The sequence below is a fragment of the Haplochromis burtoni genome, unplaced genomic scaffold, assembly GCF_018398535.1.
Source record: "Haplochromis burtoni strain Fernald_Lab_line unplaced genomic scaffold, NCSU_Asbu1 Contig_927, whole genome shotgun sequence".
Taxonomy (NCBI): domain Eukaryota; kingdom Metazoa; phylum Chordata; class Actinopteri; order Cichliformes; family Cichlidae; genus Haplochromis; species Haplochromis burtoni.
In genome coordinates this window covers 41,113-54,493 of record NW_024583288.1, presented here as the reverse complement: position 1 = coordinate 54,493, position 13,381 = coordinate 41,113, and the positions used below count along the sequence as shown (strand labels likewise).

General features: G+C 42.6%; 1 protein-coding gene across 2 annotated transcripts; it reads left to right on the top strand.

Moving 5' to 3' along the window:
• The first annotated feature begins 2,695 nt into the window (after positions 1-2,695).
• Positions 2,696-11,870, top strand: tspan14 (tetraspanin 14). 2 transcript variants are annotated; one of them, XM_042216131.1, is made up of 9 exons: positions 2,696-2,833; positions 5,769-5,901; positions 6,468-6,518; positions 7,749-7,895; positions 7,982-8,152; positions 8,269-8,394; positions 8,463-8,510; positions 8,688-8,801; positions 11,098-11,870. In XM_042216131.1, exons 2-9 carry the CDS (start codon positions 5,821-5,823, stop codon positions 11,161-11,163), a joined length of 804 nt encoding a protein of 267 aa, XP_042072065.1. In that variant the 5' UTR covers positions 2,696-2,833; positions 5,769-5,820; the 3' UTR covers positions 11,164-11,870. The 2 variants fall into 2 exon arrangements, with proteins under 2 accessions (XP_042072065.1, XP_005951258.1); XM_005951196.3 differs by having other exon boundaries at positions 2,697-2,847.
• Positions 11,871-13,381: the final 1,511 nt, after the last annotated feature.

Below are 13,381 nucleotides of genomic sequence, written 5' to 3'. Positions count from 1 at the left end.
ATTTTTTTTTTTTGCTACCCGAACATTTGGTCGCACAGGTGCAACCAAATATTTTTTTTTAGTCGCATTTGTGACCAAATTGGTCGCACTCTAGAGCCCTGAGGAAGCGTGCTGACCTGGATGGGACACTTCATTGTTATTCCTGTGTACTGCCTCACTGCCTACTGGAGATCACCATCTGATGGACCAACAGAACCGCATCAGAGAGATTCTGAGACCATCAAATCCTCCCCCCTTCACCCTCCATCGCTTGGCTGAAAAAGTCCAACATTCACCAAGAACAGATCCGAGTTCTGCTTGATAGAACAAACCTGGTCTACAGTGAACTAACACACCTGAAAACACCGGATGGTTTAATTGCAGCCACCTTAATAAAAATTCTAATAAATACAAAGCAATTATATTTCAAATCAAAGCATGAATTAATTTAAAACCTTCATTAAATGCTCTTGTTTGGTGAAGAGCTGCCAAAAAATAAAACCACAAAAACAAAATTAAAATAAGATCAACCTCTCTGCTGAACTTTGACCTCAATCAGCTTATTGAATGAAAGTAAGTTTGTCAATTAGACCTAGAAGCAGCTGTGAACGATAAAATTTATGTTTTTTTACTAGACGCACAGTGATTTCAGTGAAGCAGCTGCAGTGAGTGTAGCATGCTCATAGGTTTGGAGATATGACTCAGTGAGCACGCTCAGTGAGCACGCTTAGTGAGTTCAGCTGCTCTCTGCGGAACAGCAGCTTCTATTTTCAGTCATTTTCATCCACAGAACTGCAGCCTCGAATCTCTGCAGCTCAGAGTCACGAAGATTCCCACAGGACTGGAAAACGGTCCAAAAGCCCGGAGAGGCTGGAGAGCCTCAGGTGTCGCTCACTTCACACCTCCTTTGAGGGATTCGGCCCTCAGGAGGGGTCAGGGGTCATTAGAAAGAACCAAACGTCATCACCATCATCATCGGGACGGTGCAGGGCTAAATAAAGCCTGAGCCCACCCGGAGGTTAAATGGGCTAACTGAGCTCAGGTGTGTCTGGAGTTGAGCCAAGAGTTTCCCCTCAAATAAAAACTGATGATGTCACACACGGAGGTGATGAACATGTCTGATTCATTCAACACGCTTTTAATCTGACGACCTTCACATCTGCTCAGACACACACATCCTGCTTTCAGTTTGGACACGCAGGTTTCTATTCACACACACCTTTGAAAGACACACACACACATTTTCTACTCATCTTTTATTTGGTGAGATTCTGAAAGGTTCTGAAATAGAGTTCATTAGAAATATTGATCAGGAGGAGATTTTCAAAATAAAATGAGGAGGATTTTTTAAAATGTTACACACATTTGTTCTTCCAAAGCTGCTGCGTGCCATAGTTCTCCCTCTGTTGCCATGGAGATGGTGACAGGATGCTTGAAGCAAGATGTCAGGGTAAGAGATCACACACACACACACACACACACACACACACACACACACACACAAGCCCTTTCAGCTATCTTAGTGAGGACCTTCATTGACATAATGGTTTCCCTAGCCCCTTACCCTAACCCTAACCATTAAAATGAATGCCTAACCCTAACCCTTAACCCTAAACCTAACCATAACCTAATTGTAACCCTGACACTAAAACCACATTTTGAGCCTCCTTCAAACTTGTGAGGACCGGTGTGTGTGTCCTCACAAGTGACTGCTGGTTCACACAAGTATAGTAGAATGCAGATTTCAGTGCTCAGAAAGATAGCTAGACAGGAACACAAACACACACACACACACACTGCTGTAAGCTTTATGTTTGTGTTATTGTTTTTTCAAAACTGCAGCTGATCCTCACAGCTGACCATCGGTAACCATGACAACAGAAAGCACCAGGCCACTGTTTCCTTGGCAACAGCAAGGCAAAGGCCTCAAATAAGTGATATGTGACATATTACCATGACAGCCTGACAGGAAGTTAATCGTGGCCATGAAAAACATTAGTAGGCAGCTCTGATTGGCTGTTGTCATGGTTACGCTACAGGGTGTCAAAACATACATGCCACTTACATACATGTCAGTTCTTTCCCAAATTTAGCAACCCATTCATCCATTAGGGCCTCAAGTAAAAACAAAGAAACAAATTTATCCGCTCTTTGGGGTTCCAAGTGTTTCAAATAATTCATAATTATACGATCAATAAACTCCTCTATCACCTAATTTCTGTTCCAGTCATGTGATCATTTCAGTGGTCTTAAAATCTGACTGAAAATAAACACAAGAACATAAGGAGCAGTGAGGCAAAACAACAACAACAACACTTTTAAAACTGAGGGGAAGAGATCACAACTTCAGTTTTTGCAGTTTCAAGACTTCCTGCAGAGTTTTTCAGATTTCCTGTCTAGTTTGCAGAGCTCATTCTTCGTTTGGACTCCTTTGTGGTTATAAACCTGGCTGATGATGAGGCTGGTACGCTTTCAGTTTTTCCTTATTCCGTTTCAGTTCATTTCCAGGCGGAGGTTTGAGTGTAGTATATATTTTGAAATATTTTGTCGCTTTTCTAAATTAACTTCTAGTTCCTTAGTGGAATATTCTCTTCTATTCTATTCTCTCGCTCTCTGTTGTGTAAAACCTTTTCAGTGCTCAGTATAAATTAACAGCTGGTGCGTTAACGCAGATTTCAGGCGTTTGTTGTTGCAGTTCTCTTCTTCTCTAGCAGGTGTCACTGGTTCACTCTGTCCCCTGTTGCACCACAGAAGAAGAGGAAGTGCCTTAACAGCGGAAGAAAAGGAAGTTCGGCTCTCAACTCAAAGTTAAAACATTATCGATTAGAGATCGGAGCGGGAGAAGGATCTATTGGTCAGTGATCGGAGGTGAGTTTCGGGAGGAGCTCGCTTCTGCTTTTATACGTTGTGTCTCTTCCTTAGCTTTTCCGTGCTAACATTTAGCATCAGGAACTTCCTGTTTGTCGATACCAAAACTGAGTAATAGACCAGTCAATAATATGATGGCAAACTGACGAATGGTGGGCAATAATCGATGCTCTGCGGATTGACGTGGGTTGATAATCGATTAATTAGGAATTACAGGTCAGCCTGAGCTGAACTCAGTAACTGATCAATTACTCATCACCGGAACTCATCACTGATCAATAAGACCAGACAGGGAATAGTTTGCCAGATTATTAAACTTCAGTGTGATTGGACTGTGATCAATAAAACCCCTATCAGTGCAATGTGAAAAGACCTGATCAATTAACTTTAACCCGAATCCAATCAGACCGATTGGAGGGTCACATCTGCTGTCTTCAGCCCGCCCTGTGAAACAAGTAACAACGAAGACGTCGTTTCTCAAAAAAGCTCCAATTTATTCGTTAGATTAAACACAAGAAGTAACACATCCGAATCATTTATTTATTGTAGAAGAAGAGCATTATGGGCAAGGGTTAAGTATGGATGGAGAGCGGCGTTATTTATGCTGAAATAAAGAAGATGTATAACAGAGCGCTCACTGTGAACGATTGAACTGATGACTGCGAGCATTTTAAAACTGACCTTACAGCTGCTACAAACACATTTTAATAAACGATGTTAAAATAGAAAAGTCCACGTCCGCCTGCAGCCTCGCTCTGCTCTCTTGGCTCTGCTCGTCAGGCCTGAAAGCGTCTGATTAGCTGCTCTGCCCTCATTGCATCCACGACCCGTTCAGCTGCTAACTGCTACGTTAATGGTAACAGATGGCCAATGTGATTATGGGGTCACTGCTAACAGTTAAACAGCTAATGCTAACATGTACGCCGACCAAGTTAACGTTTGTGATAACGGTTTAATACTTCAGTGTTGTTGAAACGGGAGCTTTACTGACATCTGAACTTCCTCTTAAAGTGTTGTTCAGTGTGACGAACTGTGTCGACTTCAGCTGTTAGTGGGTGGGAGCTGTGTGTGACACTGGTATTGATTTCACTGCGTGTTGTACTCGTATAACTATGCATGTGACAAATAAAGAATCTTGATACTGTTGTAAACCTTTATTCTGAAAGCATCTAACTTCCCGTTAAGACAAAATATCTCTGACCCCTGACCTTAACCACTTACGTCTGAAAACTCGTCACCTGACTGTCAGCTGTCCACACAGCCTGGACCAGGGGTCCGTTCTTCGTACCTCGCTAAGTAAATTAGCTGGATTTGATTGTTGACGATTTCGCGTGATCCTGGATCGTTCGGTTCTCCGAAGCTCATCTGGGACTTGCTGTCATAGCAACAGATCCGTAAGCGTAAACCTGCTTGGGAGCAGGCTTACTTTATGTAAACAGGATTAGATCGCGCCCACTCAGGTATGTCCGCTTCATTTATACGAAAGCAACAGCGATATTTTACCACTGTTTTTCCACAAATACATATTATCAATGTAACTAAAGATAATGCAGTACTTGATCCTTTTATTGATTTCATACAGATACATACTATTAATCATTCTATTTCATGTATTTGATTATTTCAGATGTAATTCATATTTTAGAGTAGTAATAGTAAATTACTTCATGTAATCAAGATGAGAGACCACGGCTATAAAAGCGAAGGTGGATTTGGGAAGTCTGTCGCAGCCATGTCCTGTCCGCATACGCGAGCCACCCATTGCGGAAGGTGCAAGATTGATAAGGAGGGTCCTCAGAATCCAGCGTATATTGCGGGATAGACAAGATCCTTTAGCTCAGCGCGACAGTGTGCTCATAGAGAGATATCGATTTTCCCTTGAGGGTATTATTTACTTAACCAACTTGTTGACGAGGGGGTGCAGGACCACCACCTGTCTTTTTTTGCTCTGCCCTTTTCTTGGTTGCTGTTATAAACAAACAGATTATTTCAGGGTCTCTTTGCAAGAGATTAAAAGCAATATAAGTGATAAATATTACCATTCTGTAGAATATTCTTATATTTCACTTTTACTTGTTCCCATGTTCTAGTGGGTCCTGTTGTGGCTCTAATGTGAAAGAGGATATAATGTAATATAATATAATAAATTTACCCTACCGCCTACTGGTGTTGGCCAGAGGGGCCGATGGCGCGATATGGCAGCCTGGCTTCTGTCAGTCTGCCCCAGGGGGCAGCTGTGGCTACAACCGTAGCTTGCCTCCAGCAGTGTGTGAATGTGAGAGTGAATGAATAGTGGCATTGTAAAGCGCTTTGGGTGCCTTGAAAAGCACTATATAAATCCAATCCATTATTATTATTATTATTATTAAATTACTTACGAGTTTAATTTGTCAGCAACTTTCTGCCAGCCCTCTCTCCTTGCTTTTGCAGCCTTTGCAGTGTTCCCTTGTGTTTTAATTAAACTCTGAAACTCCTGAAATCCCTCAATCAAGAGTTCTTGCTCTGCTGCCGAAAAATACCGAGCGCGCTCCTTCGACATTTTCGCCGACCAATCAAAGGGTTGCCGATCAATGTTTCTACTATCGATGCGTAGCCCCTGTTAAGCCACCCAGTAATCTCACATTACTTTATCCAGCTATACTAATCGTCAACAACAGGTGTGTTCGGAGAACCGGAATAGCGAGCTCAAAGTTAGCGCGATGATTTGATCTTGGATGTAGTAAGCGAGGTACGAAGAACGGACCCCAGGTGAATAGCAGTGATGGCACACCTGTGCGTGGGTCAGTGTGGCGCTCTGACTGATGATGTTAAATTCTTTGATGTAACCTGACAGTCACATGTCGCATCTACAGTGAGCTCCTTACATGAAACTATTTTCTGTTTGAGTAAACTATGACAGACTCTGTTTCCTGTTTTCTCAGAACTTCAGCGCATCACTTCCTGTTTGGTTATAGTGTGTGGATTCTTTCTCAGATGTATTACTATCGCTATGAGAATGCTGAGATCAACTGCTGCTACAAATACCTGATGTTCAGTTACAATATTATCTTCTGGGTGAGTTTCACACATCTATCACCTGTTCCTCTTGTCTGACCTCAATGGCATGATGCCGTTTGTTTTCCATGACAAAAAGATAAAAAAAAATAAAAAAAATGAAGTAGTAGAAGGTACATGAGTATGGGAGACCATTGCCCCCTGCTGGCAGCATGCAGATACAGCAGAGGTTCTGCACACACCAGAACAGAACAATAACAAGAGAACAGAGCTAAAGAGATTTCCTGTGTCTGTGCTGTTTCCTGTACAGACTTTCACTGAGCTAAACTAGACACTCTGTTTCTTGTCTGCCCGTGGGTGACAGGAAGTGAGGTCACTCGCTTCCTGTTTAGAGGAAGTGTGGGGTTAACAGATGAGATTGTGTGAGGTTCAGTCTGTCCAACACTTCCTGTCTGTGACATGTTTATATGAGTTTGGCTGACTGCAGCAGACCAACCAATCAGACACTGTGTGGTCACATGTAAAACATCTGGAATTAATTCAGCAGGGTGGGATCGGTCTAAACGTTGGTCAGTTGAGTCTTGTTTCCGTGGCTCTGTTTAATTGCTGGTGTGTCTGTGTTGCAGCTGGCTGGCATCGCCTTCATTGCAGCAGGTTTCTGGGCATGGAGTGAGAAGGTGAGTGACGCTGAGGGGTGTGGTCTCAGTCTTTGTCTTGCTGAGAGCAAGTGTAAGTCTCGCAATGAGTCATCAACAGAGATGGGCAGTAACGCGTTACAAGTAACTGACCGCAGCACACCTGCACCAGGGTAAACCTCCGCCTACCCCCAGTCCTGCTTTACAGGTGAAAATAGAGCAACAGGACCGCTGAGTCTTTGACTTTATTTATTTTCTGCTGTGTTTTACTTGCATCTATTTGAAAGACTGAGTGTAAACACAAAAAATATTTTATTTTATGTGCTGGAATGTGCAGAAAATAGGTTTAAATGTTAAACTAATTTATTCAAGTCAGAGAATGTTGCAGATAATTACATTTTTGCTTGATGCATAAAGTTAAAAGATTAAAACTGATAAAACAAGTTAAAAAAAAAGAGACTTTTCCATTTGATTACATTTTGTATGATGGATTATGCAGAAAAAGTAGAATTGGGCTGAAAGAGCTATCGCTTTATCACCTATTCAGGTTGTAAATCGTGTTTTTAAAAAGTAACTAAGTAACTATGTAATTAATTACTTTTGAAAATAAGTAATCAGTAAAGTAACGGGATTACTTTTTTGGGGGAGTAATCAGTAATTAGTTACTGATTACTTTTTTCAAGTAACTTGACCAACACTGGTCATCAACACATGAAAACTTTAAGTCTAGGCTGTTTCTACTGAAATGACTTAGACCACAGTTTGTTTTCTCAAACTGCAAGCTTTCAGATGACAATACGAAGAACAGCTGATCAACGGCTTTGACTTTTAGGTGTCGGGTGGTTGGTTTTGCCTGTTTCCACGCCGACCAATCCTGTGATAACAGGTGACTCCATCTAGATCAGGGGTGGGGAACTCCAGGCCTCAAGGCTGAGTGTCCTGCAGGTTTAGACGTGTCTGCTGATTCAAATGGTTAAATGACCTCCTCAACATGTCTTGAAATTCTCCAGAACCCTGGTAATGAATTCGTCATTTAATTCAGGTGCGTTGACTGAAGGTGATGTCTAAAACCTGCAGGACACCGGCCCTCGAGGCCCTGATTTACAGCCATCTTCATAAACATTTTCCTGCTGTGACCAAAACTCGGCCGGAGCACCAAATTTGATTCATAGTTTGGGAAAAAACAAAAAACTATTTCACCACGGTCAGCTGAAACCACTTTGCTGTGATGGTTGCTGCAGACTACATGAGGCTTTCTCTGCTGGTTCACAGGGAGTGCTGATGGACCTAACCCAGGTAACCCGGGTGCACGGGTTCGACCCAGTTTGGTTGGTTCTGGCAGTTGGTGGCATCACTTTCGTCCTGGGGTTTGCTGGCTGCGTGGGAGCGCTGAGGGAAAACATCTGTCTGCTGAAGTTTGTACGTGAACACATTTTAAGCTGGAAACTTCCTGCTGTGCATCAGATTTTCAATGTTGAAATGTTCTGTGTGGTTCTTGTGATCAGTTCTCAGGTGTGATTGGCTTGATCTTCTTCCTGGAGCTGACGGCGGCAGTGCTGGTGGTGGTTTTCCAAAGTCAGGTCAGAGCATGGATCAACGAGTTCTTCCTGGCAAACATCAAGGGGTACAGAGACGACATCGACCTGCAGAACCTCATCGACTCTGTGCAGAGGATGGTAAAACATCTGTTCCCTTTAGTACCGGGGAAAAAACCTTGAGAACCATTTCTTTATAGAGGAACTTTCAGCCTTTAGTTCTTTGGGGTCTTACCTTTGGAACTATTCACACGCAGAACGCCTGCTGTGGCGCTCAGACCCCGCAGGACTGGAACCAGAACGTGTACTTCAGCTGCGACGAGAATAACCGTAGCAGAGAGAAGTGCGGCGTTCCGTTCTCCTGCTGCATCCAAGATCCTGCTGTGAGTTGATCAATAATCAGTTCTGATCGGTGCAGGCAATCAAACCGTTAACCTGCCATCTGTTTCAGGACTTGGTGATGAACACTCAGTGTGGCTATGACGTGAGGCGCAACCAGGTGAGGTCACTTCCTGTGGTGTCATTTAACACCTGCTGGACAGGTGAGCAGATATAACATGAGGCCGATGTGGCATCCCAGCTGCTGACAGAGGAATAGACTTGTATAAATAAGTTGCATGTTCCATTGAGAACCTCACAGCCTAACGTTCTCTGATGTTCTCGGGTTCCTGTGCAGTCAGAGTGGAGTAAGCATATCTACACCAAAGGCTGCATTGCGGCGTTGGAGGACTGGTTGCCGAGAAATCTGTACACGGTGGCCATCGTCTTCGTAGTCATCTCCCTGCTGCAGGTAAGCAAACATCTTTTACTCTGTGAGAAGGCTCAGGGTTTTATCAGCGTCAGAACTTTGACCTGATAAGTTCCCACTGCTGGAGGCTTCCTGAACAACTTTCACAGCTTTTGGAGGTTTGCAGCAGGCTATTCATTCACCTGGCTGTTTTTCTCGACGTTCTGAAGTGTCACAGATGGCTTTCAGGTAGATTGGCGAGATCCAAAGGGCCCCAAAACACAAATTGCTGTTTGTGCGAATATCCACATATGTGTGGTTCAGGTGTCTGACAGAGCAACCCAACCCTCATAAACTCCTATTTTATTCACAAAAGAACAGAAAACCATCAAACTGAGAAAATCATTTCACCGTTTTGACAATATCTGGTCTGTGAGCTGAGCAGTCTCTCTCGCTCTGCTTCGTCCTGTTGTTGGTATAAAAGCTCTGGACTGCAGTCGGGCAGGTTCAGCAGCCGGACTCTTCTTCTGCAGAGCCGTGCTGCTTGAATAGATGCAGTTTAGCATGGTCCTGATCGGACATGAAGGCCTTCCTGAAGAACACATCTGGACAGAGCAGATGTGGCTCTAGAACCGGTTTGTACCTTTCTGCACTGATGGAGCCTTTCCAGATGTGCAGGGTGACTGGTTTCCATCTCAGAATTATGTCGGTTTTTAACGCAGTGCTGCCTGAGGATCAGTCATCAGCCTCATCCCTCCAGGGAGGCCTCCAGGGTATTTTGATGAAGTCATGTTCTGTAGATGATTAGATGTTCACAGTGATGTGTAGTTTTCACAGTGGGCAAGCTCTGCCTCTCTAATATGCTCTTTACGTAACTTTCTTACTTTAAATGAAAAGAAGACAGAAATTATTGTTTTTGATAGAAATATGCCTCTGGGACAACTGACTGGCACATTCGGGCCTGTTGCTAACCACCTCACTGATGCTGCTAGGAATCTTGGAGTTTTCATGGATAGTTCCTTCAAACTAGATAAACAGGTCTCTACTGTGGTAAAAACCAGCTTTCACCAACTACGCCTAATTTCTAAGGCTAAACCTTAAATACCTCACAAAGATCTGGAGAAACTCATTCATGCTTTCATCACTTCAAGACTGGATTATTGCAATTCTCTCTACTTGGGCCTACAATCTTCTCTTCTTCAGCGTTTGCAGCTGGTCCAAAATGCCGCAGCACGTCTCTTGACCGGCACTAGAAAGTACGATTCTATCACCCCTGTTCTGGCAAATTTACACTGGCTTCCTATTAAATACCGAATTGATTTTAAAATTTTATTGTTTACTTATAAAATTCTAAACAATATGGCACCTGACTACCTAGCTGATCTCCTCTGTCTGTATAGCCCTCAGAGAGCACTAAGATCATCGGGCCAACTGCTCTTAGTGCAACCTAGGTCTCGGCTGAAGACCAGAGGAGACCATGCCTTTGCCGTTGCTGCACCCAGGTTATGGAATACTCTTCCTCTTCATATTCGCGCATCAGATTCCATTCAGTCTTTTAAATCACGTTTAAAAACGTATTTGTTTAACCTGGCATTCAAGGCGAATTAGGGTAATTTACATCTGGCTTTGCATTTAGATTATGTAATTATTTTATATTTTATTTATATCTGTAATTTATATTTTATATTGTGATTTTTTTTTTAAATTTTTTATCTGTATCATGATTTTACTGGAAAGCACTTTGGTGTACTTCGGTCTTTAAAAATGTGCTATATAAATAAATTTTGATTGATATACCCGATCATGTGACCCACCTGCTGAAAATTATCCTGATTATCTGTTAAATGTTCCTCCAGCTGTTTCTCTTTAGAACTTTTTAAAGATGTGTGGCTTCCATCAAATTCAGAACAAGCTTGTGTTGGTCTAAAAGCTGAAATTGTTCTCTCAGTTAACTCAGGACTTTTGGACTTTAGAAAGTCGTGGTCAGGTGAGTGCGATTCTACCTGCAGGTATTTAGATAAAGAAGAAGAAGAACAGGTGGAAATGTGGCTTCTCTAGTGGTTCCAGCTGTCAGGTGTGTGTGTTAGGTGCTTGTAATGACCTGAGCCCACCTCTGCTGTCACAGCTAAACGATCCCACAGAGTCCACTCAGCCGTCTCTGCTCTCACCTGCTCACTCTGTTAGATTCACTCCTCATCAGGTGTATTTCTTTACAACACCTGTGTTTATAATCTGTTATAAACTCAACTGCACAACTTGCGCTTTCATCAGCTCATCTGAACTCTGGTGGTACTTTGAAGTAGTGCTATCTGTGTACCTGTCTGCCTGAGTACTTACTGGCTGATGTGTCTCTGAGCAGATGGTGGGGATCTACCTGGCCAGGAATCTGATCGCCGACATCGAGAAGGTTAAAATCAGCTACTGAAGCCTGCAAGGGAAGGGCGGGGAGCTTACACCAGGTGTTACAGGACCAACTTTCTTCAGATGTGCCTTCTTCTTCCTCTTCCTCCTCTGATGTCATTGCCATCGTAACTGAAACAAGGCATTCTGTTGTAAACTGGGAACGTACAACAGCACGGAAGCCACTTTCTGTTTGTGTGTTTTGTTTTGTTTTTTTGCTTGTTCGGGGTCATGTGACGAAGTTCCACCCTAGGCTGCTTCGATGAATGTTTAGAAACCAATGTGACCTTTGACCTACCGACTTTACCGCTTAGTGCTTCCTAGAACAGAGTTCAGGTTCTCTGCGGGCGGTCCGAGGATCACCAGTACTTAACCTCCATCAATCAGCTGATAATTTTCTGAATAAACAACTTCCGGTCTGTGACATCAAATGTGATGTCATCACAGAAGGCTGAAGACAAACCTGGGTAGTACCACAAAAGAAGAAGCCTTAAATTCAAACTGTTCCTGTAAAGGTGATCGTGTGATTAAGTCAACCGTTAGTAACACTGGACTGCTGTTAACAAGCTTTGAATACATAAAGTTTTGTTGAAATAAAGATTTCAGGACTTTTATTGTTGAAACTTCCTACTTTTGTTTCCTGTTTTAAAGGCATTTATTCTGAAGTAGTGTCTAATAAAGTGAATTTTTACCTTTTTGTATTTGCCAGAATAAAAATTTGTTTTGTGTTTATTTTGTCCTGATCAGTTATTGATTGCCAAGTTTCCACAAGACAAAACTGATTGATTTGATAAAAAAAAAAAACCCCCAGCTAATTGAGTAAAAGGTCGGATCTGTATGACAGGAATTTACAACATATCTGTGACTGACTGGTTCCTTAAAGTAAAACCAATAAAATCTGAGTTTGTTAACCCCGAGATGAGGAAAACTAGTTTTCTGTTCCAGAAAGACCATTAAAGCCAACTGAGTCAGTTGCCATGGTAACAGATTCTCTGACCCTCCCCTCCTGCTGCACCTGAACCAAGTGACTGATACTCTGACTCATAAAGTAAAATCTGTCAAAGCTCAGAGGAGAGACGTAATCTGCAGGTGTTCATGTTTGTAGAAAAGCTAAATCCCAGACTGATGTTAGTTTGCTGCTTTGTTTACAGTCATTCAGTCGTCAATATATCAGGATGGAGGCAGTGATGATGTCACAGATCAGGATCAAATCTGTAGCCTCCATCTTCACTCTGTGTACAGTGATGACGTCACTGCATCTTACACACTGATCAATCATCTCTTATTATAATCTGTGTTTAATCATTTTTATCCAGTAATGGTAATGCTGTGGGTAACTAATATCAGGCCCATCAGCAGGCTGAGTGTGTTTAGATCTTTAGTTTGTGTTTCCGTACGTTTTGTCTCAAACATAAGGGTTAGGCTTAGATTTCACATGTAAAATTAGGATTGCATTGTACATGAACGATGCCAAAGGCCTGTTGTATTCTATTCTGTTTTTAAGCTGGGGAAATCATGACAGCAGTTTGGGATGACCAGTTCATCCCAAACCAGCTTGATGGGGTTTAAGTCTGGAGACTGTGCTGGACACTCCATGTTTACAAGCTCACCATCTTGTTCTTTTTTCCTGAGGTAGTTTTGGCACAGCCTGGTCTTGTGTTTTAGGTCATTATGTTGCTGTAGGATGAACCCCTGACCAAATAGGTGCATACCAGAGGGTACTGCATGGCACTGCAGAATGCCGTGGTAGTCACTGACCCTGGATCAGCAAACAGCCCGAGACCATCACACTTCCTCCTCCATGTTTGACAGTCGATGCCACACACTGTGGAACCGTCTTTTCATCTTCTCCACGGCGTACAAAGATCCTGTGTGAAGAACCAAAGAGTTCAAATGTTGATTCCTCCATAATACCTTCTTCATGTTGTCCTGTGAGCCGCCTATCAAGCTGTTAACGCTCCGAAACTTGGCCTTGTTTCAGTTGTGTCTCTGGGTCTGCTAGACCTCTATGGGCTCAAAATGTGATCATAAATATTTTGTACTTGTAAAAAAGATTTGTGTGTGCGTAAAAAAGACTTGTATGTGTAAAAAGAATTTGTGTGTGCGTAAAAAAGATTTGTGTGGACTTAGCGAAAAAAAAAAATGAATTTTGACCCTATTTTTCTTCCTTTCATCTGATTGGTCAATGTCATGTCAATCACAAATGTAACAATCCAATCAGAGAACAGATGGGTTTGGCTGTC

Bases quoted from the DNA above. Each gene is read 5' to 3' on its own strand.
- tspan14 (XM_042216131.1), top strand. From the start codon at position 5,821: ATGTATTACTATCGCTATGAGAATGCTGAGATCAACTGCTGCTACAAA. The intron at 6,519-7,748 runs GTGAGTGACGCT...GCTGGTTCACAG, and splicing joins TCTGGGCATGGAGTGAGAAG to GGAGTGCTGATGGACCTAAC. The intron at 8,802-11,097 runs GTAAGCAAACAT...GTCTCTGAGCAG, and splicing joins TAGTCATCTCCCTGCTGCAG to ATGGTGGGGATCTACCTGGC.